At 48.2% G+C, this 27,995-nt stretch overlaps 2 protein-coding genes across 2 annotated transcripts in view; one reads left to right on the forward strand and one right to left on the reverse strand.

The window, feature by feature from the left end:
- ATXN1 (ataxin 1) overlaps positions 1-27,995 on the forward strand; it is a 432,099-nt gene that overhangs the window by 398,502 nt on the left and 5,602 nt on the right. The window lies entirely within an intron of this gene.
- The window catches only part of GMPR (guanosine monophosphate reductase), a 42,428-nt gene continuing 14,852 nt past the window's right edge, over positions 420-27,995 (reverse strand). The window contains exons 5-9 of the mRNA XM_082345436.1: positions 20,951-21,032; positions 16,675-16,781; positions 8,438-8,480; positions 6,085-6,244; positions 420-851 (exon numbers count right to left, since the gene is read on the reverse strand). Of these exons, the coding sequence (XP_082201562.1) occupies positions 671-851; positions 6,085-6,244; positions 8,438-8,480; positions 16,675-16,781; positions 20,951-21,032 (573 nt within the window). The 3' untranslated portion in view covers positions 420-670. The remainder of the gene's footprint in view (positions 852-6,084; positions 6,245-8,437; positions 8,481-16,674; positions 16,782-20,950; positions 21,033-27,995) is intronic.

Raw genomic sequence — 27,995 nt, forward strand, 5'->3', positions numbered from 1 at the left:
GGCCAACCTCACGAGCCAGAACTGAGGAGGAGAGGGAAGAGATGGAGCAAAACAAACCAAATGAAAAACCAGGACAGGGACAGCTTCCTAGAAGCAGCACCAAATGCAGCAATAGAGGACCTGCTCCCAAAAGGCACGTGCAGGGAAGGTGATGGAAACATGTCACCGCACCTTGGGGGCACCTGCCGGAAACCAATTCTTCAGGTTCACCTGTCAACTGCTTTTGTTCTTTTCCAGCAACCGAAAGCTGGATGGAGGGGATGCCGGTTCCTCTAGCTGCGGTTCCCCCCAATCCTCCCCTCCCGCCCTCCCCTCCCCAGGTACCTTGACCGCTAAAAGCCAAGCGTGGGAAGAAGGCAGAAAAACCCCCAGCTCCCCCGACCACTTGGTCCTGCAAATGCAGACTCCAGCACTCAGGCAAGTCTTCATAGCATTATATTAAAGTGAAACCATTTTCTTAAAAAAAAAAAAGAAAAGAAAAAGGCGTGAGTGTTACTTTTAACAAGGAGGTTACACGTTCCGGGCAGCTAAGCTCCAAGCGCTGACCCAGGAAGTGCCTTGCTTCTGGGATCAGCCAGAAACTCTGCCGTCACAGGAGGAGGGGGATGGGAAAGCAGGCGTGTGCGGACGCTTCCGGCGGCTGGAGGTCGTCTCGTCCTTGATCTCGAGGTTAGCTGAACACGGTGTTGTGCTGCTGGGTCACCCGGATGAACGTCGCCCTCCTGCTGAGCTCTTTGAGTTTGGCGGCCCCTACATAGGTGCAGGTAGACCTCAGTCCCCCGAGAATGTCCAGAATAGTGTTCTCGACATCCCCTTTGTAAGGCACTTCCACGGTCTTGCCCTCAGAGGCTCTGGAAGAAAAAGGGAGGTTTTTCTTTCAATCTGGTTCTTTTCCCTTAAGAAGCCGGCCCGAAGGATTCCCCGCTGTCGCCCAAGGCACTCGGGCAGCGACACGCCACACCCTCCAACGCCACGCCCGCATCGGCCACGCTGCACACACCACGCAGGTCAGGCCAGCATCTCACATGAACGAACTCTTCACACCCAAGATGCACGACCTCGCTGCTGGCTGCCCAGAGCCCGTCAGCAACACCGGAAGAGTCACAGACCCGGACCATCACCCCGGAGGGCGACGTCCTCCCCAGCAGTGTGCACCACTCCGTCCCCATCGAAAACCGGCCCCGCCTCTCCAGTCTCTGTTAATGTGTACACCCACCTCCAGCTGACCCAGAGCCCCAGAATACCTACGGGACAGCGGAACAGACCTCCTGCCCACTGCCCACCAGCGTCTCTCCTGCTTGCTCTCCCTGATCAACAACGGAACAAGCCCAGAGCGTCCCTCCCCCACCCCTGCCAGCTCTCCAATCAGCGTCAGACAGAGCACCTTCACAGGGCACCTTCACAGAGGACAAGCCGGAGAGGAGGAGGAAGGGATGGAGAAAAGGGACAAGTCAAGCACCGCGAGGTGACGTGGAAACCTCCGCTAGTAAGGTTAGTGGCTCCACTCACACGGCCTGTCGTTCCAGGGCCCTTGTTGGGTGCCCCTGCCCCCCGGCCCCAGCTCACCTCCCTGCGTCTGCACAAACCACTATGCCTGTTGTCCCGGGCGTGGCGCGGGGCCCCTGAAAGGTGGAACCAGAGCAGAACTAAGGACCTTCTCAGCACCGGAGGCTGCAGGGCTTTGGTTAGCATCTTTCGAGTTTTCAGGGGGACGTTAAGAAATTCAGAAGAGCTGGCACGTGGCACCAACACTAAAGCACATCTAGCTGCCCTTGCTGAGTGAGTCCTCGTCCTCCTCTTCACAAGGCCACCGAGCAACACCGCTTGATTCCACGTCACGTCCCCTTACGGCAAGATGGAGATACAATCCAGACTTGCTTTAGGAGGGGCATTACAAGAAGGAACTCTCCAATCCATGCAAAACTCTAGCCTCCATCTAAGGGTCAGGCCATCTGGAAATTTTAACGATTAACCAAATTCTGGAACTTTCTTTAGCTGGTCTCTTCAACTGAAAAAGTAGCATCTCTTGATCAAAAAGTTATTACCTAGAATTTCAGAAGGGTAGTAACTCTTGAGCATTGAAATCGACACCTGCAAGACTACCCTCGGGTGAAATCTAGCAACTTACACCATCCAGCAGACCAAGGGCTGGCCTAGTTAGTGGCTGGTTTACAGCACCGAGTTCACGAAGCCGGCCACTGGCCACACCCAAGATGACTGGCACCACTGCACTCTGTGACCAGAGACCAACATGCGCACGTGTGCCTGAAATGATGGCCATTTCATTTTTTAAAAGAGGTTTCCATGGCCTTCCATCCTCCAGTTCCTCAGCATTGCTTCTTCGCTAAGTGGTGATGGCACCTTTTACAAGTCACTTATCGTTGATGCCCAAGTCTTGTCATCTGTAAAATGAAGGGCCCTGATCTGTCTCCCAAGGACAGCAAGAGAACTAAGTGGGTAATGAGTGGGAAAGAACTAGTAAAGCATAAATAACTCTGCCTTAATTAAATACAACATCAAAGAAGGAGAACCATTCTCAGGAGGAGACCAGGTGATGGGAGGGAGGGAGACAAACCTACAGAGAGAGAGAACACAGATGCAGCCTCCAGGGCTCAGGCTGCCTCTGGATTAAGGTTCTAACTCCTTCAGCACTTTCCTTCCTTGGCTAAGATTCGAATCCACTTCTGGAACTGAGTCTTGATACTCCCAAATCTTCTGTTTTCTTTTTTGTTTAAACCCTGCTGAAATCACAGGAGAGGATTTTTTTTTTTTTTCCCAGCTCCTTGGCTTCTGTTCATGCTCTAGTCTGGTCTGGCCTTCCCTACCTACTTTTCTTAGAACCCAAAACAGATGCAACGGCTAGAGGGCAAAAAATGTCCTCCAGGTAAAGCATCTGGCTGTCACGGAATCGCAACGGCTCCACTTCCAGACCAGCACATAGGAGACAGGCGTGGGCCCTTGAACGGTGACACTGGTCGCTGGCAAAGCATTAAGCTTCTTGGCCAGAGGTCCAGGTCGGATGTGAGACAGTAAACCCCTCCCCTTCTCTCCCACGACACACTGTACAGCCTCCTCCATCAGTCGCCACACGGGAGAGAGAGGCCGTCGGAGGCTGTGTGGGAGGGGCGTGTCCCTCTTGTTTGGACTGTCTGCAGTTTCCAGAATGAAGGTGTAAATGTCCCCTGCTCCTCATTCCCACCCTGCTGTTCGCATACTACAACATCATTGATACTGAGATTCCCCCCAAAAGAGGAGGAGGACTGAAGTCAGCCTACCAGTACCCAAGGAACAGAGCTTTGGTGGGGGGGGGGACCCCACCCCTTCTGCCCTCCTGCCCACCTGAAAATCTCAGTGGGGTTGAGATGTGTACCTCTAGGTTGGCTCCAACCTGACACAATACATCTGAATCCCACATCTTCATTGTAAGCTTTTGGGTGTGGAATAAGTGGTAGGAAATGGAGGGTATCAGCCCATGGCAGGGGGCCTGAGTCTCCATCCTAAGGATGCAGGGCCTCCTGTCCTGTGCACATGGCACAGCTTGTCATCAGTGCAAACTCTGATGAGAAGCAATGACAGACTCTATGGAGCAGGGCGAGTCAGTGGGTATATTCTGTCACAACGTTCCTAAAACACATGTGCACACAATTAAAATGGAAGTGGAGCAGATAAGCAGACGTGAGCATCCCTTCTGCACAGTAACATAATTAAATGCCTAAAAATACTGCCTGTGTCAACTGTTTGAGCCCAGAGGCAGGGAAGAGTCCTGTGGGAGCTACTGCAGGTGACACACAGCACTCTTCCCAAAAGGCCTGACCTCTGTGAGGTGGTCTCGCCCACCCCTGTATCATATGCAGTGGGAGACCCATCCTTCTGCCTGCCACTTATAGCCTGACTCATCTCAGGCTCCACATCAGCTCTATCAGGACAAGGCTGTGATATCAGGACAAGGCCTGGAAATCTGGAGGGTCCCCTCCAGGACTGGTTGAACAAGAGTCATACCTACTCACACATACCCCTAGTTCCATTTCCAACTTATCCCCAAATACTTCTGCTCTGCACTGCCTTTCCGGGGCCCCAAACACTGCAAAGGCTGGTTGGATAAAAATTATAGCTACTTTGAAAGGGCAAGATATCTTTTCTAATCAAAGATGACACAAACAGATGGAAAGATATACCATATTCTTGGATTGGAAAAATAAATATTGTCAAAATTACTACACTACCCAAGGTAATTTACATATTCAGTGCAATCCCTGTCAAATTACTAATAGCATTTTTCACAGAAGTAGGACAAAAAAATCTTAAAATTTGTATGGAGACACAAAATAACCAAAGCAATCTCGAGAAAGAAGAAGTTGGAGGAATCAGGCTCCCTGACTTCAGACTACACTACAGAGCTACAGTCATCAAAACAGTATAGTACTGGCACAAAGATAGAAATATAGATCAATGGAACAGGATAGAAAGCCCAGAATAAACCCACGCACCTATGGTCAACTAATCTATGACAAAGGAGGCAACGATATACAATGGAGAAAAGACAGCCTCCTCACTAAGTGGTGCTGGGAAAGCTGGACAGCTACATGTAAAAAAATGAAATTAGAACATTCTTTAGCACCATACACAAAAATAAAATGGATTAAAGGCCTAAATGTAAGACCGGATACTATAAAACTCTTAGAGGAAAACATAGGCAGAACACTCTGACATAAATCACAGCAAGATCCTTTTTGACCCACCTCCTAGAGTAATGGAAATAAAAACAAAAATAAACAAATGGGACCTAATGAAACTTAAAAGCTTTTGCACAGCAAAAGAAACCATAAACAAAACGAAAAGACAGCCCACAGGATGGGAGAAAATATGCAAACTATGCAACCAACAAGGGATTAATCTTCAAAATTTACAAACAGCTCATGTGGCTCAATATCAAAAAAAAACAACCCAATCAAAAAATGGGCAGAAGACCTAAACAGACATTTCTCCAAAGAAGACATACAGATGGCCAAGAGGCACATGAAAAGATTCTCAACATCGCTAATTATTAGAGAAACGCAAATCAAAACTACAATGAGATATTACCTCACACCAGTCAGAATGGCCATCATCAAAAAGTCTACAAACAATAAATGCTGAGAGGGTATGGAAGAAAGGGAACCCTCCTACACTGTTGGTGGGAATGTACATTGGTACAGCCACTATGGAGTACAGTATGGAGGTTCCTTAAGAAACTAAAAATAGAGCTACCATATGATCAAGCAATCCCACTCCTGGGCATATATCCAGAGGAAAACATGGTTCAAAAGGATATATGCACTCCCAATGTTCATTGCAGCACTGTTTACAATAGCCAAGACATGGAAGCAACCTAAATGTCCATATACTCCATAAAGAAGATGTGGAGTATCTATATACAATAGAATATTACTCAGCCATTAAAAAGAATGAAATAATGCCATCTGCAGCAACATGGATGGACCTAGAGATTATCATACTAAGTGAAGTCAGTCAGACAGAGAAAGACAAATGATATATCATGCAGAATCTAAAAAAAAAAAAAAAATGATACAAATGAACTTATTTACAGAACAAACAGACTCGCAGACTTAAAGAATGAACTTATGGTTACCAGGAAGGAAGGGTCGGGGTAGGGATAGATTGGGAGTTTGGGATTGACATGTACACACTGCTATATTTAAAACACATAACCAACAAAGACCTACTGTATAGCACAGGGAACTATACTCAATATTTTGTAATAATCTATAAGGAGAAAGAATCTGAAAAAAAATAGATGAATATGTATATATAACTGAATCACTTTGCTGTACACCTGAAACTAACACAACATTGTAAATCAACTGTACTTAAGTAAAAAAAAAAATTTAAGCCATACAGTTATTTCTTTAATTGAACATCTTAATTAAGAAATATATATGTGTTCTAGCTCCTTCCTATGGTACTATAATATAAACAGACTCATATTCTTTGAGACCCACTTCCACCCCATTTCTGTAAGAAGCCGGGGAACGCAACCTCACTGGTGACGGCGCTGCCCACCCCCGCTCCACCCACCCTCCATACCTGTACTCCGCAACCCCTCCCGCATGTTTCTTCATCGCTGTCTCTGAGCTCATCCCATAGAACAGCTTGAGCTTCTGTCCATTCCTCTCGATCACCTCTCCAGCACACTCAGTATGGCCCGAAAACATCCCTCCCAGCATGACAAAATCTGCTCCGGCTCCTGCACTCCGAAGTGGGGACGAAAAGAAGCAGCAGAGAAAAGAGCTCAGAGAAAATCGGCTCCGGAAAGATGCAAGTGCTACCAACCCACCCTCCGTCCTCCTGGCTATGGTCAGAGAAAAGCTCAACCTCCCCACTTTGGAAAAAAGTTAAGAAGGGCAGATGGGCACTGGATGCTCCAAGCAACAAGTCAGCCTGCTGAAGCTTGGTGGCTAATACAGTGGACAATCCTTAATGGTTATTGATGACTTCCTATCTATGACCACCTTCCACAGCTCTAACTCTCTGAAAATCAAAGACACATTAATAATTGGGCAGCACCTCAGCATACTGTCCAATCTCATATGTAATACAATAACTCCTCTGCCATGTCCCCATCAGGCATCTGGTCTACCTGAAGCTCTCAGCACTCTCACACAGTGTAGATATGAAGGGACCTCAGAACAGACAGAACCTCCTGCACTAGAGCTTGGGCATGAAGGAGAGAAACCTGTAAGTACGTATATATGTATACGTACATCATACACATATACACACATATATATGTGTATACATCCTGTAAAACTCTACCCGCACCTCTGTTGTGATAAACATTTGACTTCCAGAGTAAACAATACCCCATATTAATCACCAAATGACATGAAACTTCCAGGATAGGTACACAGGAGACTGGGGTGTTGAAACTGCCTTTGTAGGTTACGTTGGATCAGGACCAGGGATAGTTGGAACGGGGTGGGGGGGGGTAACTCACTGCTGTGTCCTCAGTGTTTATTATAGCACATGGCACATGGCAGGTGTGGAGTAACTAGTTGTTAGCAAAGTAAAAGGCATACGTGGAAGAAACAGAAATAGTCACTATTCCCCATCCTCAGTGAGTCCTATTGAGGGTTTACATTCAGAATAGGAGGACATCAGCGTACAGATGCGTTAAGTAATCACGATGAAGGACAAGGAGGAGCAGACACAGGATCCCCTGAAAGGTGACCTTGACTGCTTCCATCTGGTCACTTAAATATTTACAAGAGGACTTTGGGGTGTGCATCAGGCGTTCCAGTCCCTTCCGTCCAGCATTACGGAAGGCAGGGGCTGCAGGGCTGGCCCCTGGGCCTGGCAATCAGGCAGCCAAGGCACAGGACCTCTCTACTTGGCAGCAAGCTTTGCAGACTCTTCCCTGCAGGGTCCCTAACACAACTGCTGGCTCCTTGACCCCCCTGCCGTGATTATACGGGGGCGGAGGACAACTGGTGTCTGGCCAGGCCTCCGGAAAACCACAACCCCAGGAGCAGATGTAAACAGCAGGAACACAGAGCACAGATCCACTCAAACCATGCTTTGAAGTGGCTTCCAATTATTTTCCTTTCTGAACACTCTCGTGTCCCTTCCTAACCAGCATTTTGCCCCAACCTGGTCCCTCTCCCTCCACAGGCGTGGCTGCGTTTCCTGGGGGAGCGCGGGGAGGGAAAGCTGCCGGAGCGGGAGTCCAGACACCACTTGGGCAGGGTGCACCGTGGGCACTATTAGAAGGGAGCCCGAGACAGAACACCCATCAGTATTAAGTACACGCAGCACAAAAATCAACAGTAGGGATGTCCCTGGCAGCACGCAGGGTCCCCCGTCACAGGTGGGATTCCCCAGCTGTGTGGCAGCGCTCACTCCTGCCCGCAGTTGGCGAGGGTTCAGCGGCAGGCACAGAGCACGGCACGCAGAGACGCTGGGCCTCCCGGTGCCTCCCCAAGGAAACAGCTGGCTCCTGCGGGATCACGGCCGGACGCCGCCGCCCCCTGCTGGGACACGGGCTCCTCGGCCTCCGGGGAGTAACTGCGGCTAGGGCTCCCGTCCCTCCCTCGGGATTCCCCCAGGTTAGGCTCCAAAGACCCCCTCGCTGAAGTTTTCGCTGTCTCAGACCCGACACAGTCCTCTTCCACGGGTACCCTGAGCCTTCTCAGTGGCGACTTCTGGGCTGCGACTTCGCCCACTCCTGGCCCGCAGGGTAACACCCCTCCATCCACCCCTGGGCACTCGGCCTGCTCTGCCACCCACCGGAACCAAACTGCTGCCAGGATTTGGGCCAATTAGGGGCTGAAATCCGGGGAGAGGAAGCCCAGGATTGGCCCTGAACTTCCTAACGTGTCTGCCACCTCCTTGCGGCACCCCTGCGGGGAGCTCCCTCCCCTCACCCTCTGCGGCCTCTTACCAAAGGCTTTGGCGACATCTCCTGGACACGTGCAGCCTCCGTCCTTCAAAAAGGAAAGAGCAAAGAGAGGCCGTCAGTGGGACCCCGGCCCGGCCGTCCCCCTCCCTCCCCTGGGGGGATTCGGTGGCATCTGCTGGTCCAGCCCCCTCCTCCCACCCCTGCCTGCAGCCAAGCACACAACCCTCAGGGCCAAGGCCCGACGCGCCCCTCAACACCACACCTTCTGTCCCCCAGGCCCCGTCAGTCCTGTCTCAGGTCTGCACACCCACTGCCTGTCCCCACCCCGACCGAGCCCGGGCACCTGCACGCCGCCTGGGATGCAGAAGCAGGAACTGCTGAGCGGGCAGGGCGCAGGGGCTGGACCTCATCCTCCGCCAGCCCCTGCACAACACGCCCGGCCACTGGCCAGCCACATAAGCATCATTCAGTGGTCACCTTTCCCCCGCTGCCCGGCGTGAAGCGAGGTTTATTTAGCACAAAAGCGGAAGTATTTCATGAGCCAGAGAGGACACTGAATTCGCTGCTTTATACCTCCAGCCACTCCACGTGTCTCTTAGTCACCTTCCTGTAAGGTATCCAGTTACCTCCAAGTCAAACATGCCCTCCTGACACCCACTCGACCCGCACAGTGCCCTACGCTGGTTCAGTGCCTGGCAGGGTTGCCTGACACCTAGGGCTGCCCCGCACAGTTTGGCCGTGGGGCTTATGTTTCAACACCAGGGACCCAGTACAAAGCTACTAGGACACACACCCGTTGTGTCTTCTTACAAGCACAAGAGGCACAAAATAACCAGGCTGCTACGTCCTATTGGCAATGGGGCCTGTGTGAGGTCCGAGGAGGAAGAGGCCAGAGAGGTGGCCTGGGGTAGCAGCCTGCCTGGCAGGGAGAGGCACGGAGCAGAGGCACCGAAGCCGGGTCAGTGCTCGGGGCTGGCGTGACGTGACAGAGCCCAGAGCGGGTCTCGGAGGGAAGTGCCTGTCCCCAGGAGGGGGGACACACTTTGGGAAGGACACAGAAGACCCAGGCCACCCGGGCTACCTTGTGTGATGATGGCAGGAAGGTGCGCGCGCCCCTGGAGTTGGAGGGCGTCTCCGTGGAACTGGGACAGACCACTGTACAAATAGCGTCTCCAGCTGAGGACGTGGGTCTCTGTGACTCAATCCTTCTTTTCCGATATGCTTTTAGGCCTGTCCCTCCAGGAGCTAGACCTCAAATACTGCTTTCCTTGCTTCTTTGCAATTCTGATCAAAAGGCAGGTGTGAAGGCTCAATCTCTGGCTTTTATGAATATTTACTGACGGCAATTATCTCCTCCTTGATCAAGTGCGTTATTCACATGTGGCTTCCCTGACCCCGGAGGGCCACGGGTTCATGAGCAATTATTTCAGAGGCAGTCTCTCCATATAAGGTATCTGGCCAAGGCCCTTCATGTGAAGACAGTCAAGGCTCTGTGTATCCTGTTGGTGCTTCAAATCCCCAGCATATTTACTTTCTCTTTCAAAGGTGCAACCCCTCTATGCCCTTCATTTGACCTGCCATTATTTTTAAAGTGCTTTATCTTTTTATCAAAACCAGTTCTCCACAATAGCGTTTCAAACTTGTAACCTCAAAAGATTAAATAAACTCATGCTCCCAATAAAAAAGTCCCTAACATGATCTGACTTTTAAAAAAGTGTACTCAGGTGCACACACACGCACAAAAGTGTGTCCTTAAGTCTTTTGCTCACTCACTAGTGAGTGATTAGCTCGTGACTGCTAGGGTGGCTCGTGCTGGCTTCTGAAAATGCCACACTCATGTGGTCAGTGATGAGGGCTGACTCAGAAAGCCTGTGCTCTTGGGACCCCAAGAAAATGAGGTCTTCTCCTCCCAGGATGGGCCAAGATGTCCACAGTTAATAGGACTTTGTGATGTGCCACAGAGAGGAAGCCATACATAGGGCCTTGTCTGTTCATTGTGCTGTGGTGGGATTTATGAAACAGATAATGCAGAGCAAACAAGCAGGACTGCAATTTAACCCAATGCAACCCAACGTCACATAACGCTTTACGGCAAAGGAGTCTGCTCCCTACTACCATTTATAGGTAATTTCCAGAAGTGGTTAAAGCATCCTTTCATGTTCCCAGGAGGCAGAGCAGTATGGGGAAACCTTTGCAATCTGAGACACGTTTACTTTCATACATGAACATGCATAGCTGCACAGAGTTTTTAAAAAACAACATGCAAATATTCGAAGGGTTACTTGTTTTCCAAGAGTGTTAACATATTTTAGTAGAAAAGGCATCACATGACATGAGTGGCAATTCGATCTGTGAACTGTCAGCATGACCTCTTCTTAAAAATACTTGCCCAGCCCTAAAAGAAGGGGCAGTGAAAAGTCAGCATGCAGTGGGCAGAGGGAATTGGAATCAAGCACCAGCTATGAACAAGGGATTGTTACAAACTTCATTTTTCTATTAAAACACCACAAGAATCTGAAGCTGATATTTTATAGGTGGGGAAAGACAAAGAGGGAGACTCAGAAAGGCTGAGTGACTTGCCCAAGGTCACACAGCTATAATAATGGAAGAATGAGACTAGAACCCTACTTAAGAGTAAACTCTAAAAACGTCTAGCAGCATACATATAAAAACATTAGCAGTGGTCACCTTACGATGGCATTTCTATAGAAGCAAAAATAAAGAGATGGGACCTAACCACACTTACAAGCTTTTGCACAGCGAAGAAAACCATAAACAAAACAAAAAGACAACCTACGGACTGGGAAAGAATATTTGCAAATGATGCAACCAACAAGGGCTTAATTTTCAAAATATACAAACAGCTCATACAACTCCATAATAAAAAAAAACAAACAACCCAATCAAAAAAATGGGCAAAAGACCTAAATAAACATTTCTCCAAAGAAGACATACAGATGGCCAACAGGCACATGAAAAGATGCTCATCATCACTAATTATCAGAGGAATCCAAATCAAAACTACAATGAGGTATCACCTCACACAGGTCAGAATGGCCACCATCAAAAAGTCTACAAATAACGAATGCTGGAGAGGGTGTGGAGGAAAGGCAACCCTCCTACACTGCTGGTGGGAATGTAAATTGGTGCAGCCACTAGAGAAAACACTATGGCAGTTCCTTTAAAAACTAAAAATAGTTACCATATGATCCAGAAATTCCACTCCTGGGCATATATGCAGACAAAACTCTAATTTGAAAAGATACATGCACCCCTATGTTCACAGCAGCACTATTCACAATAGCCAAGACATGGAAACAACCTAAATGTCTGTCGACACATGAATGGATAAAAAAAGATATGGTACACATACACAATGGAATACTACTAAGCCATAAAAAAGAATGAAATAATGCCATTCTCAGCAACATGGATGGACCTAGAGATTATCATACTAAATAAAGTAAGTCAGAAAGAGAAAGACAAATACCATATGATATCACTTATATGTGGAATCTAAAATATGACACAAATGAACTTATCCATGAAATAGACTCAAAGATACAGAGAACAGACTTACGGTTGCCAAGAAGGAGGGGGTTGAAGGGGGAATGGACTGGGAGTTTGGGATTAATTAGCAGATGCAAACTATTATGTATAAATGGATAAACAACAAGGTCCTACGGTACAGCACAGGAAACTATATTCAACACCCTGTGATAAACCATAATAAAAAAGAATATATGTATGTATAACTGAATCACATTGCTATACAGCAGAAATTAACACAACATTGTAAATCAACTATAGTAAAATAAATTTTTTGAAAAGGATGGCATTTCTAGTAATCTTTATTTCCTTTATCTTTGTATTTCTCACTTTTTCTAGGCTAAACCTTTTTGGATGGGGAATTCTTCAAGCCTCAAAATAAATTATTTGAATGACTTTGTTTAGGTCTTTCCAAATAATGGTCTGTTTCCTAAACAACTACATTAAATCAACAAAATAAGAAATTTGCCAATCAATCTTTCCTTCTTTGCAGAGGGTCAGTGAGTGGATGAGAGCCCTACTGACTGGGTGTAGACAAGGAGGGGGTCCGGGGTAACTTTGAATCAGCTTGACCTCTATCATTCCCTCCTCAAACTAGAGAAGCACGCTCTCTAGGTCTTTATCAAATGCATTGGTTAAAATTTTGGCCTTGAGTAAAGAGACAATAGTGATCCCAGCCAACCTCATCACAGGACCTTTTTTTAGGTCCTGTGAAGCACTACAAAGTCCAAGCCATTCTGGGTATCAGTGGACGATGAACTCATCTGGTTGTTCCAATCCCTCCCCTTCCTAAGGGTTCACTGGGTCCTGACTCTGATCCCTTCACTTGAAGACATTCTTGGGGACCCTGTGGGGAAAAGATGAGCTATAAGCACAGGTTAAGCTGAAGTCCCCCAAAGCAGTGTGATGGGAAAGGAGCAGACCCGGGATGCTGGGCCAACCCCGCATTCTTGGTGACTTCAGCTAGCCCTTCACCCTCTGAGTCTCCACACTTTCTAAATGAGGGCGGTCAAGGGAAGGAGTGGAACACAGGAGATGAACAGACCTCAGTTTGAGAGCTGGCTCTGCCCCCCACCAGCAGTGTGATGCTGAACAAGTTACTTAAGGTCTCAAAGCTTCAGTCTCCTCACTGGGTGTGACAGTTAATTTTAGGCATCAATGGGGCCATGGAGTGACATTTGGTCAAAAAATTGTCCTGGGTGTTTCTGTGAGGGTGTTTTGGGGATGAGAGTAACACATGAATCAGTAGACTGAGTAAAGCAGACTGCCCTCCCTAATGTGGGTGGGCCTCACCTAATCACTTGAATAATTGAATAGAACAAAAAAGCTGAGATTTTCCCAAGTGAGAGAATTCTTCCTGACTGACTGCCTTAGAAGTGGGACCCTGGACGCTGACTCCAATGGAAACACTGGCTCTCTCTGGTTCCCAGGCCTTCAGACTCAGACTGGAATCACACCATCAGCTCTCCTAGGTCTCCAGCTTGCCAACCCACCTTGCAGATCTTGAGACTTCTCAGCCCCATCATCGCATGAACCAATTCCTTATAATAAATCTATATCTACACACACGCACACACACACCCCATTGGTTCTGTTTCTCTAGAGAACCCTAATACACCTGTCCAATGAAGAGAACAGCTACCTAATACCTAGTTTGTTCCAAGGATTAGAGATTATAGGTGTACCGTGCCCAAAAGACAGTAGATGCTCAATACATGTCAGCCATTACTTCCTCTAATGATGTTTCCACCTTTAAAATGCTCTCCTTTGTGTCATGTCCCTAGCAGATGACAAGACAAAATGAACTGGTCACACCTTAATCTTCACTTACCCAGGAGGTGTCCTGGATTTCTCAGTCTTCTGCCTCTCAGAAGCCCACGTGAACCACAATAAATAGAAACCTAGTTCAAGTCCAGCCTCTCGGGTGTAACCAACCCCCTGCTGTGGCTTCCTTCTGAACTTCAGTAGCACAGACATGCTAATTCAGCAACGAAAGTGTAAAATGAGACAGCTGGAAGGAAACTGGACAAAGTGGCAGGATCCAAACAGTTGATGGGTTTCCAGTGGGTTTAGGACTCTTGGCAAGTGGGAGAAACCTGCTTGTGAAACTCCATTAGACAAAGGGACAGTGAGAAAAACAGCTGCTTTGAACCCCAAGACACTCAGCTGCTGGTCAGAAGGAATGAGCTGAAGTCAAGGGTGCAGAACCTATATAAGTCTGTGAACTTCACGGGGTCTGCAGTACGGATTGAACTTCTAACCCCATCTAGGAAAGCTCTGGCCATCAATGCAAAAATAAGAACCTTGGAGCACTGGTATCACCAGCCTGGGCTGTCACTGCTCCTAACTGAGAAATTCACAGAAGCTGTTCCCTGGGTGCCAGCAGACAGCTCTGGCTCTGGCACACGGACCCGACCTGTGTGTACCGACCCTCGACTCTAGAAGCCAGTGGTTCTCAAATTTGGGAGAACATCTGAATTACCTAGAGGGCTTGTTAAAAGATTCCTGGGCCTCACCTTCAGAGTTTGATTCAGTAGGTCTGAGACGGGGCCCAAGAACTTCTAACAAGTTCTCAGTTGATACTGATACTCCAGGTCTGGGCACACACTTAGAGAACTGCTGACATAAGCTATAAAATGATGGTGGGTAAGGAGGTCCCAAGTTGATTTTCAGAGTCACTTGTGGTGCAAGCAGAGCCTCCACCCCTACTCCCCAAATGGTCCTATAAACTAAGCAACTGTGAAATTTCTAGAAAGACACAAGTATGGGATCTCAGAATAAGTTCATACTAAAACTTCATTAATTTGACCTCCACTGATTTAGAAATGGTGGCCACTCAAGGAAGATATATAAGGTCTAAATTGTTATTAAGACTCTTCATGGTGAATGGAGACTTATAACTAATTACACATGGTGCTCTGGAGGGCAAACTATGAAGAGTCTAATTCAACAGGATGGGGTCCAGGAATGTCTATGGTGAAGTGTCTCCCTGGTGAATGTCATGCAGCCAGCCCAAGACGAGGCTACGGTGAGCATTTGAGAACCATATTGGAGGACAGTGCTGTTTGGTGACTCCAGTGAGTTCAATCACCACACTCCGTAAAGGTAGGATGGCTCTATGTCAGCCTTTTACACAGGAGTTGTTCAATAAATGGGTCTTAATTTGTTCACTGGAGCAAAAGCTTAAAGGAAAGGATATTAAATGGAAGGTCTTAGATGCTCTGTCAGCATCCAGTAAATCTTCGGTCATTTATTCAGGCTTCTAGCACACAGTAGATGCTCAATGAATATGTGCTGACTGAATGGATGGATGGAAAGTCTGGATGAAGAACTCGAAAGAGCACAGCAAGTGCACGCTGGACCACGAGGCAAAGAACTAGATCTTCGTTTTGGTTGTAACAAGTCACGTGCGGGGAAGCAATGGCTGCAGGGCTCAAATGCCATAGTAAAACTCAAATGAGATGGTGTGCACATAGGGATTTTTAAAGAGTATTATTATACCCTCAAAGCAGGTCCAGAAATCAAATCTCACCAGCTGAAATGCTGAGCCAAAATCAACAAGAGATCATTCCACCAGGATATGTAATTTACTACATCTGGATTTTTTTCAAAATAACCTGTCAATTATTTAATGTGGGAGCTTGGCTTAGCAACTGGACAAGTGAAAAGGTCTGAAGATTTAATTTACTATATTCAATGTAGTTCATTGTTACAGCACCACTAAAAATACACCACTACTTCAGAATTTCAATATATATATTAAATATACATAATTTACTTATATATAATATATATGTATGTATGTATCACCCACATAGGTGGAAGCCATAACTCTGTCCAAGTCCATCCAGTTATATCTGACGTGTTCTGTCCTACTCTGAGCATCTCATCTAGAAGGGGAGAGACGTGGTAACTATGTGAATGATGGTCATGTCGATAAAGGTGGAGTAGAATAATAGATAAATTGAGGATTAACTTGACATTCATTCAATCCTTGATATTTAGTGGCTGAGGACTGAGGTGCTGACTTCCAGAAGCTTCATGATCATTGACTCTGCTTTCTGCTCACCTCCTTCCCATACATTTCTCCACCCACAAAAATCTAACTTCTGCCCCCAACATCCTACTGAATGTGCTCTCACTATGGTAACCGGTGGTGACAGCATCTGACACCACTGCAGATGTGATTAGCGAAAATGAGGTCACCCTGGAGTAGAATGGGCCTCTAATCCAAAATGACGGATGTTCTTATAAAAAGGAGTAATTTGGACACAAAGGCAAACATGCACACAGGGAGGACGCCATGTAAAAACTGGAGCTCTGGTGCCATAAGCCAAGGAACTACCAGAAGCTTGGGAGGCCTGGAACAGAGCCTTCCCTGGAGGCTTCATGGCCTGCTGACGCCTTAATCTTGGACTTCTGGCCTCCAGGATTGTGAGACAATATATTTCTCTTGTTTGAGCCACCCAGTCTGGGGTGACGGCAGCCCTAGCAAGCTAACACGTGGCCCTCTCATTTTCTCAAAGCTCCCCACGTATCCCCCCGTCATGCTACCCACCACCTCGAGCTGAATCCATAGGGAGTAGGGTCGATTGTCACCAAATGCTGTGTCCGTGTGCCTGGCTCACTCCTGAGCCCACAGGATGCCAACAAGGTGAAGGGCAGCCAGGGAGCAGAGGCCTTCCTCAGATGCTCCCAGACCCTTCTGCCAGCCCCACTTGGACACTTACCGAGATGATGTGCCCCTTCAGGCCGTGGGCCGAGTCTGCACACTCGATCACAGCACTCAGCTGGGGGTAGCCCACTCCCGTCTTGGTGCGGGTGGTGCACACAGAACCTGGATGGAAGAAGAGGGAGACCCCAAAGAGAGATGGTTATGAATGAGCAGAACGGGATACAAAACGAGCCTCCATCACCGTCACACAGCCCTGCCCCAATTTTCTGGGGGTGAACTTTCCACAGTGGCGGGAGGGGAGCCATGGGGCTGCCCCACAGCTCAATGGAGGTGGCCACCATCTGGCCTCGGATCCCTTCAGGGCCTCATCACCGTCATCTGCTAATGCCCAGGACACTCCACCCTACACCGTCACTGTCACTCTCTTCTGTGACATCAGCTCCCACTTACTGACCCTCCATCCTTAAACTCCATTCTTTCCCACCTTCCTTCACTTTCCACACAACCACAAGGGACCTGCAGATGCCTCCCATGACCTTGAGCCTCCTTGACCTTGAACCTTTGTCAAATTACTAACTTCTCTAAGCCTCGGTGCCTCGCTTGTAAAATGAAAATAAAAGCACTGACCTCATAGGGCTGTGAGGAAGATTAAATGACAAGAGGGATGAAAATTGCCCAGCCTGCAGTAAGCGCCTGAGAAAAGGGAGCCGGCGCTCAGGGCATTCCTGCAGCCTCCCTCTGCCTCGGCTCCGTCCTCTCCACGCCCCAGCCTCCTGGTCCTCACCCTCTCGTGGTCCATCTCCCACCCAGTCCCGGCAGGACTCGGAGGTCAGCTTCCACTGCAGAACTCACACCAGCCACCTCGATGCTGTCATCCCCTAGACCTCTGCCCTCCCCACAGTCAACTCCAGTCCTGGCTGACTGCCTGCAGAGTATTAGCCCAGGGAGGTCCACTCCGAGTCACGCCAAGAGCACGGGCCTCTCCAGCACAGGTCCCCTTGCTCAAGCCTCCCCCTCCCTCCCAGCAGGCGAGCACCCACTCCGAGACCACTTGGATCAAGCTCTGGACCATCTCCCCTGCTCTGCCCCTTCTCTCCTCCCGCCCCTTCTCAGCAGGCTCCAGGCACGCTGCCCTTTCAGTTCCTCCCACCTCGGGGATCCTCCGTACACGCTGTTCTCTCTGTGGAGCGCTCCCCTCTGCACCAACCCCCTGGTCCAGCCAACCCTTTCTCATCTTTCAGGCTTCATCTTAAATGTCACTGCCGCAGGGAAGTTGTTCATCACAGCCCTCATTTCAAAAACAGCATTTAAATCATTATTTGCTAAGAACCGAGGATCTGTTTTCTCTGCTGGAGGGTAAGTTAGCTCCATGGATATTCAGTGTGGTCAATCCAGCGCTGAGAACAGAGCCCTGAACATAATAAGGGCACTATAAATAGTCACAGAAAGAACGCGTGAACTCAAGAATGAATGAGTCACCCACGTCCCTGTCTCTACCGCTTCACCACTCACTCACTCAGTCCCTCCTGCAGGTCTGCTGGTGTCGCCTATGGGGCGCCCTGGGGCCGGTGTAAAAGCTGGGCGTGAACTCCTCCCTCCCACCAGACCCTCGGGCGAGGCTCCCCACCACCACCAGTGGCTTCTCAGCTTCCCACAGACCTCTCCCGGGGGGAGGGGGGGTCTTTAGGGACAGGACTAGAGAACCGCGGCTACACCCTGAGGCTCCAGCAGGGAAACCAGGACTGGGGAGCCACCTTCTCCAGCATCCAGCTGCGGGGCAGGACCGCCTCTTCCTGGCCATCCTCACAACACGGGCCACTCACTACCCTGGGCCAATGACCTTCTCTCCTGACCAAGGCACCCCTGTCCCAGGCACACACTATACGAGGTACAACTGGAGTTGTATAACCTCTGGTTCTGGTTCAGAATTCGCTTTTCTCCTTTCCCACTCATCTGCCAGATCCTCAACGGAGGGCAGGGGCTCAGCTGCAGCGGCCTGGAGCTCTGTACAGCTGAGGGACAAGGCGTGGGAGTGGTCTTGATTAAGCCCCAGGTTGAAAGGAGAAACTGGGTACCAGCCCAGAGCATGGGGTGGGGCGAGGGGTGCATTTTTAATGCCTTTTCCCAAGTCCCAGGAGTTGTTCCGTAATGAACCTTTTCTAATGCTGTCATCTAGACAGTACCCAGTGTTTTTATGCTGAAGAATTCGTGAAATGTAAACATCATCTCCAATAATTTTACAGAAGTGGCTCCAATACATCAGGCTCAAAGAAAGCCTCTTACTCCTTTCAGTCACGCCTGTTCTAAACAGGCAGCCTGGGAGGCACACAGCGACAGTGGAAGGACAATAAATCTTCGGGGGAAAGAGACTGTATATGTAGAGGACGTTTGGGAAGGAAACGAGGGCGGCTGAATGCTCAAGATTACATCAGGAACGGCTCTGAGGGCCGAGAAGACCACTTACACACCTCACATCCTGTACAGCACCCACCCAGCACGATGGCAGCTAGGAGACACTCAATACACTTGATTAAATAGGTGACTGGTGCGTGCTCTGCTTTGGGGGAAAAGAGCCTTCCCGGTCTATTATCAGCCTATTCGACTCTATTTACAAGCCTAATCTATTAACAGCCCATTCTAAGCGGGCAGAGTGCCCTGTAAGCAAGAACTGGGCTTTATCCTCTCTGACTTTTCAATAATGACAGACAGCCAGTAAAGACCAAAGTGACCTTTCCTCTTGCTCAGAAGGTTACAAATTGGCTTAGGTGAGTGGCAATATTAAAAGCCCAATCTTGAAAACCTCCCTGTGTGTTAAAAGCTCGGGGCCTTTCACAAGCGAACAGGGCTCCCCTTCCCCAAGAGTCTCCTCATGTCCACCCTAGCTCCTCAAGGCTGACAACGGTGCCAGGTCACAACACGACGACGTCTTCTGCATCCCGGCAGTGCTCTCCCAAAGACTCTTCTCATATTGGTTTATTATTTGCTTCCTTTTTTGGTAGTGTCTTCTGGGTGGACGATATCTATAAAAAAAAATCTTTGCTATTTTTTATTCCCAAATGAAAATGTGTATCTCCGGACTTCCCTGGCAGTCCAATGGTTAGGGCTCCACACTTCCACTCCAGGGGGCATGGCTTCAATCCCTGGTCAGGGAACTAAGATCGTGCATGCCGCACAGCGCGGCCAAAAATAAATACACAAGATATAGGTTTCTTTAAAAAAAAAAAAAACGGCGCTTTCCTGGTGGCGCAGTGGTTGAGAGTCTGCCTGCTAATGCAGGGGACACGGGTTCGAGCCCTGGTCTGGGAAGATCCCACATGCCGCGGAGCAACTAGGCCCGTGAGCCACAACTACTGAGCCTGCGCGTGTGGAGCCTGTGCTCCACAACAAGAGAGGCCGCGAAAGTGATAGGCCCGTGCACCGCGATGAGGAGTGGCCCCCGCTCGCCGCAACTAGAGAAAGCCCTCGCACAGAAACGAAGACCCAACACAGCCAATAAATAAATAAATAAATAAATAAATAAATAAATAAATAAATAAATAAATAAATAAATAAATAAAGGTGCTAATAATTAAAAAAGAAAAAAAATGTGTATCTCCTTCTTTCCTTCTCTTCGATTTTAGTGTTTGGTTAATAAAGGATGTGCAAGGAGGAATTTTAAAATGTGACAATGAAGACATTAAAAACACAGAAGCTCATGCTCCTGTCTGGCCAAAGGGGAAGGCCAGCATCAAGTGGCCCCAAGAGAAAATGGAACCGCCCAGTATAGGACAGAAAGGTTCCTCCTCGTTCCTCAGTTCAAAATGCCAATGGCGATCCTGGGAGAGAAGGCCCGGCAGGATGCTGCAAAATCTGAGATGCATATGTACCAGGCGAGGAGCCAAAGCTGAGAACTGCCTAAGCCACAGGTCAAGTTCGACTGTGACCTCACAGCTGCATGCCTATTTGCGATGTTTGGGGTCCCTCAAACATTCACATAAACTTGTCCCCATGGATTCTCCACCCTTCACCTTCCTCTTCAAGGTGAATGGGATCATTCACGAGACCTCATTCTTTTCTTCCACGTTAATGTTCTGAAACCAAGAGCTCATTCGAATCACATTCAAGTTCATTCAGAACTTCCCCAGAGGCATCAGAAAGCAGCTCAATGATATTTCTGTTCAGGAGGCTCTTCTGATCAGAAGCTCAATGATACTTCCAAAAGAAATGTGCTTTAAACTTGTGGATGGATCATTCATGGGGTACCTTTTGGGCATCTCCGGTCCCTCCAAGCCCCAGATCACAATTCTGCCCCCACCCCACACACCCCATGCTGTGCTCCCAGCAAGTCTTACCTGGTCCAACGCCCACTTTGATTATATCTGCTCCTGAAAGAATAAGCTCTTCCACCATCTCTCCCGTCACCACGTTCCCTGCCTGGGACAGAAAGCATACAGCTCGAGATCATGAACTACTCCTGGTGGAACAAAGGTAAGTGATGGAGGAACCCCACACCTGAAGATAAGGGGGAGCATGTTCTGAAGCCACCAGGCAGCCGGGGGACAAAAGAAAAAATGGGGGAAAACAATGGGCCAATCCCTGAATCGACATTCAGTCTGAAATTGGTGGGCTAGAGTATTCTCCAGGTTTCCTTTCTTCTCTATTAACAAGCACACAGAATTGGACACCCGGGGCTACCTCTGGGTGAGCTGACAGCATGAGGAACTACAGAATTACATGACTTCAGAACTCCAAGAGACCTTAGACTATCTAGGTCAGGGCTTGTTGAACATATCAGTGATGGACAAAACAAAATCTTACAGAGAACCCAAATACATAAAATAAGCAATGAAACACTCTCTCTGCTGATTAAAATCTTTATTGTTCACAGCCTGTAAAACCCCTGAGGAATTTCTATGGAACCCAGGATTAGAGAACTACTGGTCATCTCACAGTTGGGAAAATACCTGGGTATCCCACTCTAGGGTCAGTGGTTCCCACCGAGATATGAAAGGGCAGACAAACCCAACAGCACTGGAACGTACATCATTTGCAGAACAACATGAAGCTGTGGTCCTAATAAACACATAAGCCAGGAAGTGGCAGAATCTAAAAACCAGAAGGATGCATCTGGTTTGAAAATAGTATATGTTCTTTCACGGCAGGAGTCTGGGAACACAAAAATAGCCCTTTTTGTTACAACTCACTGCCCTGTGGATCCTTCAGCTGGTACATAGGATACTTGGCAAGATGCCTGTTTAAATTTTCACAACTATGCAAAGTCTTATTTTGGGAAATGCATCCCTAACTTGTGCGACTGATTCTTTGGCATTGAAGCCCCAAGTGTCTTTTCGCTGAATTGATTCCCAGAGGGAATATTTCTTTCTCCACCTAGACAAAGTGACTTTTAACTTTGTATAAAAGGATCTTTGGAAAAGGACAATGAGAAGGGCTCAAAGTTACTTTAATTCCAACAGCATCTGATAATGGAAAATGACAGATAGCCCAGAAAAAGGATGGGAACATACGAGAATATAGTACATGATAAAGATGGCCTTACATGTCATTGAGGAAAGAACAGAATTTCAATAGACAGAGCTGGGGAAAGGGATCTTTTGGAAAAAGATACAGATTATTACTCATACTTTTCACCAAAATAAGCTTCAAATGGATTAATGAGTTAAATTAAAAGTTGTCTCCCAGATTTAGAAGAAAACTTTGAATACTTGTAATAAGCATAAAACAAAAAACATATAAAGATAGATCCATCTATACGAAAATTAAAAACCTGTGTACATATAAACACACACACTCATACATATAATCAACAAAACTAATAAGCAACCTGGTGGAGAAAAATACCTGCAATTATGACAAAGAGTTACTAACATTACAAGAGCTCTTCCAAATCTACAAGAAAAATGCTACCACCTCACAGAATAACTGCCAAAGGACACGAACAAACTAATGAAAGAAATAAAAGTGGCCAAAAACATAGGGAAAGTGTTCAACCTCACTAGTAATCAAATTTAAATGAAGATACCAGCGAGGTACCACTTTTCACTTAAATTATCAATGATTATAAAGACTAAACACTGAAGAGAAAACAGACACTCATTCTCTGCCGGTGGAATGTCTACTCCAGAACAAGTTTTCCCAGAAAGCAATTTGTCCATGTAGAGAAATGCAAAAGTATGTATATCCTTTGATCCAATAACTTCCGAGATTTTCTCTCAAGGCAGTAATCACAAATGAGGTCAAAGATTTAACTACAAAGATGTATTATTTGTAACAGTGCAAACCTGCAAATATAGTCCCCAAAATGGGAATGGTTCGACAATCTATGACCCATCCATGTGATGTTTGCAAGATTGGTTTGATGCCATGGGAAAATGCTTAAATGCTTTCAGTATAATGTTAGGGGAAACAGAAAGTAATAGTAAGATCTCAATTTTGTTAGACAAGCATAGGTGTAGATGAAAACATACACCAGAATGCTAACAAATTACGTCTAGGTGAAGAAATATTCTGACTGTTATTAATCATTCTTCTTTACAATTTCCTGGATTTGACAGTAGAAATTGCATTACTTTTATAATTAAATGTGATTTTTTTTTTTAGGGTGTTTTTCCTTAAGCACAGGACCAGCATGAACTCTGAACCTGAGAAAGAACTTAGTAGGGGGCTTCCCTGGTGGCTCAGAGGTTGAGAGTCCTCCTGCCAATGCAGGGAACACAGGTTCGAGCCCTGGCCCGGGGAAGATCCCACATGCCGCAGAGCAACTAAGCCCATGCGCCACAACTACTGAGCCTGTGCTCTAGAGCCCGCGAGCCACAACTACTGAAGCCTGCGTGCCACAACTACTGAAGCCCACGTGCCTAGAGCCCATGATCCCCAACAAGAGAAGCCACCGCAATGAGAAGCCCGCGTACCGCAACGAAGAGTAGCCCCTGCTCACCGCAACTAGAGAAAGCCCGCGCGCAGCAACGAAGACCCAGCGCAGCCAAAAATAAATAAATAAATAAATTTAAAAAGAAAAAAAGAACTTAGGAACCCAAGAAACAAGATGCCCTCATTCTTTCTCCCTGGTTGACTTGCTAAAAATTCAAAATATATTTTAAAAATAAAAATTAGAGTTAATTTAAAAAATAAAAATAAGTTAAAATAAAACACTTAAAAGAAGCTACTCTAAGCTCCGTACAAGGTTTCATTTTCATTGTGGATTCCACCCCCCCAAACCTGATGCCTCCTACAAACCATTTGATTTTAAAAGGGCCTACTTTACACCAAATAAATTAATTCAAATCAGCTCAGGATGAACATACCAGGTACAACCATATGAGGTCAAAGTAGGTTTAAAAGCATGGAGGAAGCTGATGCTATTTTAAGAGCCCAGAAGCTCCCCCAGGTGTCCCCGTGTCCCCTGAACCGCCTGCGGGATCCTGAACCAGTGGTCAGACGCAGTCACGGCAGAGAGGGCTGAGCGTGGAAAAACCCAGAGTGATTACGAAAGGCTTCCAGCCTGAGGACCACACAACAAGAATGCAGATGACCAGGAGAGGACGGTGAGTGTCCACTCGCAGGAACAAAATCTGTCTGTTCAAGTTTGAAACCAAGAAAGGCAAAAATGAGGGCAGAAAGGAAAAGACAACTTCAGAAATGAGAGAGGCCAGGGGAGCGCCGTCGGGCTCCGGGGAAAGCCCAGCCCATGGCCCAGGCAGCCTGCGGGCTCAGGGTGGCGGAAGTTGGCAGGGGCTGATTAGCAAGGAGTCGGCTTATCTTGGCTGAAGCAGCTCCTGTGGGCAGCGGATACCGGAGGCTCAGAACGTGACCGCACGTGGCAGCAGGTCCTGCTCGGCCATGACCGGGCAGCCAGGACAAAACAGAAGCTACAGACCCTCAGCTGGGCCCCAAAGCAGGCAAGTGGAGATTTCCGCTAGGAAACCCCTCTTCCCGGGGAGGCCAAGCCCTGTCCAGGCGTCCCTCTGGCTCCTCCATGTCCAGGACAGGTATGAGGGTCCAAGGAAAAGGCATAAAAAGGGACAAAACAAACCTTTCAAGTACTTCTGTAGCATTTTAAAAAGTCCTCTGGGCAAGAACCAGCCCCAAGTCCTCCAGCTTTCCTTTAGACCCAGACATCTATGGCAAAATAAGTTCAGAAAGCCCTGGGGTTGAACGATGGCCCTCCCACTCGCCATGAAATTTTAAGAAAATAGCTTCAGGGACTTCCCTGGTGGCACAGTGGTTAAGAATCCGCCTGCCAATGCAGGAGACACGGGTTCGAGCCCTGGTCCGGGCAGATCCCACATGCCGCGGAGCAACTAAGTCCGTGTGCCACAACTACTGAGCCTGTGCTCTAGAGCCCGCAAGCCACAACTACTGAGCCCACGTGCCACAACTACTGAAGCCCGCACGCCTAGAGCCTGTGGTCCACAACAAGAGAAGCCACTGCAATGAGAAGCCAGCGCACCGCAAGAAAGAGTAGACCCCGCTCAATGCAACTAGAGAAAGCCCGCGCACAGCAACGAAGACCCAATGCAGCCAATAAATAAATAAATTAATTAATTAATTAAAAAAAAAATAGCTTCAACTCTGAGTCTGCATATATCCTGCTATAAAGCAGGACTGATCAGACCCACCCATCGTTGTCACGGTAAGGTTTATAAAGAAAGTTCAATATCCATCTCCAGAACTTTTTCATCACCCTAAACTGAAATTTCATAACCATGAAACAATAACTTCTCTACCCACTTTCTACCGGCTCCTCTGAGGCCTTTTGCCAAGAAAAATCCTTTCTGCAGAATGATCTAAGGCAGAGGTCAGCAGGCTGGATCTGGCCTGGGGGCCAACACCTAATAGAAGGTGCTGGAACATTAATGCCAGAGCCTTCTCCCATGCCCACGAAGGTGTCCCTTTACTTACCCGTGAAACCAGGGACTAGGAGATGCTATCAGGGCAATAACCACCTTTCACGGCACAAGAAACTGAGTTCACTGTATGACTCTCAGAGACAAACATCAGCTGAATCTCTGAGGCCTGTCATAGCTTCTGCCGCAGTTTCAGTTCACACCAGTTGCAGAAAGAGGGTGAAAACAAAATCCAGGTAACTCGGCCTGAGAGGGCCCTTATGCTTCAAGGAGGTACGTTCAGCTGCCCATGGCCGACACCCGTGAGGAACACTGAAGGGCGTCCGCCTCTCGGGAAGAGGCACAGAGCGGGCAGGGCCTCCACGGGGCTCAGAACCTTGTCTGACCATGACAGCTGGAGAAAGAACCCAGGCAGGTGCCTGAGCCGCTGGCCACACGTGGAAATGCCAAGGACGTGCCAGTGGCTACCTGGGGATCGGCCAATGGTGGCTGACTTGGCATTCCCCAGGAGAGCAGAGCTAGTCTCATCTGAACAGATTAGGTGTCACGGGCCTATGTCCTCAGGACCAGATCAGAAAGAGCTACCAGGGACTTCCCTGGCAGTCCAGTGTTTAAGATTTCGCCTTCCAATGCAGGGGGTGTGGGTTCGAACCCTGGTCGGGGAGCTAAGATCCCACATGCCTCGCAGCCAAAAAACCAAAATATAAAAACAGAAGCAATATTGTAACAAATTCAATAAGGACTTTAAAAACGGTCCACATCAAAAAAATCTTTAAAAAAAAAAAAAAGAGCAAGCCACCAGCACAAAGGCACTTCCCAGACCCAATGTAGGGACCTCTGCATCCCAATGAGCCTGAGCTGGCAGGTGGCCGGGCCGCAGCACGGTATAAAGGAGAGATGCCAGGCCCCAGGGACAGGCGCTGAACCCCAGGCCCACCTCTCACTGGCTGCGTGACCCTCAAAAATTTCTTGACCCGAGATGAAGTTTCCCGTCAATTAAAGTACAACAGGCGCCTTTATCTTACACAAGGACGAGTTATTATTAAAAGAGAAGTGCCTGGTCCACGCTAGTGCCTTTTTTCCACAGTACCTGGAATACACCCAAGAACACATTCCCTTTCCTCTATGAAAGCCACCAGGCAAAGGCCCAGAGGACTTGTCACACTCTTCTCACACCCAGCATCTTCACAGGACCCTTTTCTGCCAATGACATTGTCTAAAAATCCCCGCTTCCCCCCTCTCGACCTGTGGCAGTGCTTGCCTTAGATGAAAGACAAGAAAAAAGGGTCCACGTAAATCCAGAATGTGCCGGGCACCAGAAGCAACAAGCCCCCCCCCGATGCAGACACCCAGGAATCGCCAGCCTCTACCAACAACACTTCTGAGCTGCGCTTCGGTTCACTGCAGTGTAACCATCACAATAGCACTCAGCACCCATGTTATATACCTTTCAGTTTCCAAACACTGGACAAATGCATCCTCCCAACGCCTCCAAGAGCCATGAGAGAAATTATCTTCCTAAAAACCAAGGACATACGAGTACCAGAGGTTTCCAAGTGAATCACAGATCTCAGGGGTCAGTGCAGGCAAAGCACGGCTGAGGAAGACACACCTACCTCGCCGAAGCCTCCTGCTCACGGCTGGGGAAACCAACACGAACAATGAGAACATATTCCCTGGGCAGCCGGCAGGCGCTACAGAGGCACCTGCCATTGGTGGCTGTCCGGGGGTCCTTGGGAACTCTGCGTCAATCTCCCCCTCCCTGCCTCACTCCCCACAGGCCCTGCACTGGCCACGATGCCCTTTCCCTGCCCCGCCTGTCTCCCTGGGGCTGGAACCCAGGCTCCCCGGCTCCACGACGAGCAGCTCACTCAGCCCTGTGCACAGCCAGCTGTGAGCTAAAACTCAACAGCCAACTGGGTGGACCATGCAATGGAAGCTCTGGGGCTCCAGGGGATTTCTGCTATCACTACCCTTGTTTAAACAAGTGGGACACATTTTCTCCCGCTTCTTAAAACAAAAACCCCCCAACCCACTCCGACTCTTCTTCTCCGTCAGCCTTCCACCTCCGGCTCCGTTCCCAGAGCACGTGCCCTCAACGGTACTCACCACGACACACCACTGTGTGACTGAACACCACACCCTTAACAAAACATCAGCCCATCTGATCCCCCCAAAAGTGCTCCAATCATTTTTATCCTCAACCTCCTTTTCACAGGGGAGGAGAATGAGATTCAGAAGGTAGGCGATGTCCCCAGCATGGTTCGGCTCATGTGGCCACACAAACTTCAGGGGCACTCAGCGATGTTAACGGTGGGACAACCAGCAGCAAAGCGGAGCGAGAGGTCGAGGGCAAGGGAGGCGTCTGGGAAGCGGGATTAAGATTCCTTCCAGGAACAGTGTACTACCGCCCAGCTTCCACGAAACGACATGGGTACATCTCAATGTACTACAGAGCCAAAGAAGACCCAGAAGATTTTCTGGGTAGGATCGCCATTTATATAAGGTTCAAAAATAGGCAAAATTAAAGTGT

This window comes from Balaenoptera borealis (assembly GCF_965194805.1).
Source record: "Balaenoptera borealis genome assembly, chromosome: 12".
Lineage (NCBI taxonomy): Eukaryota > Metazoa > Chordata > Mammalia > Artiodactyla > Balaenopteridae > Balaenoptera > Balaenoptera borealis.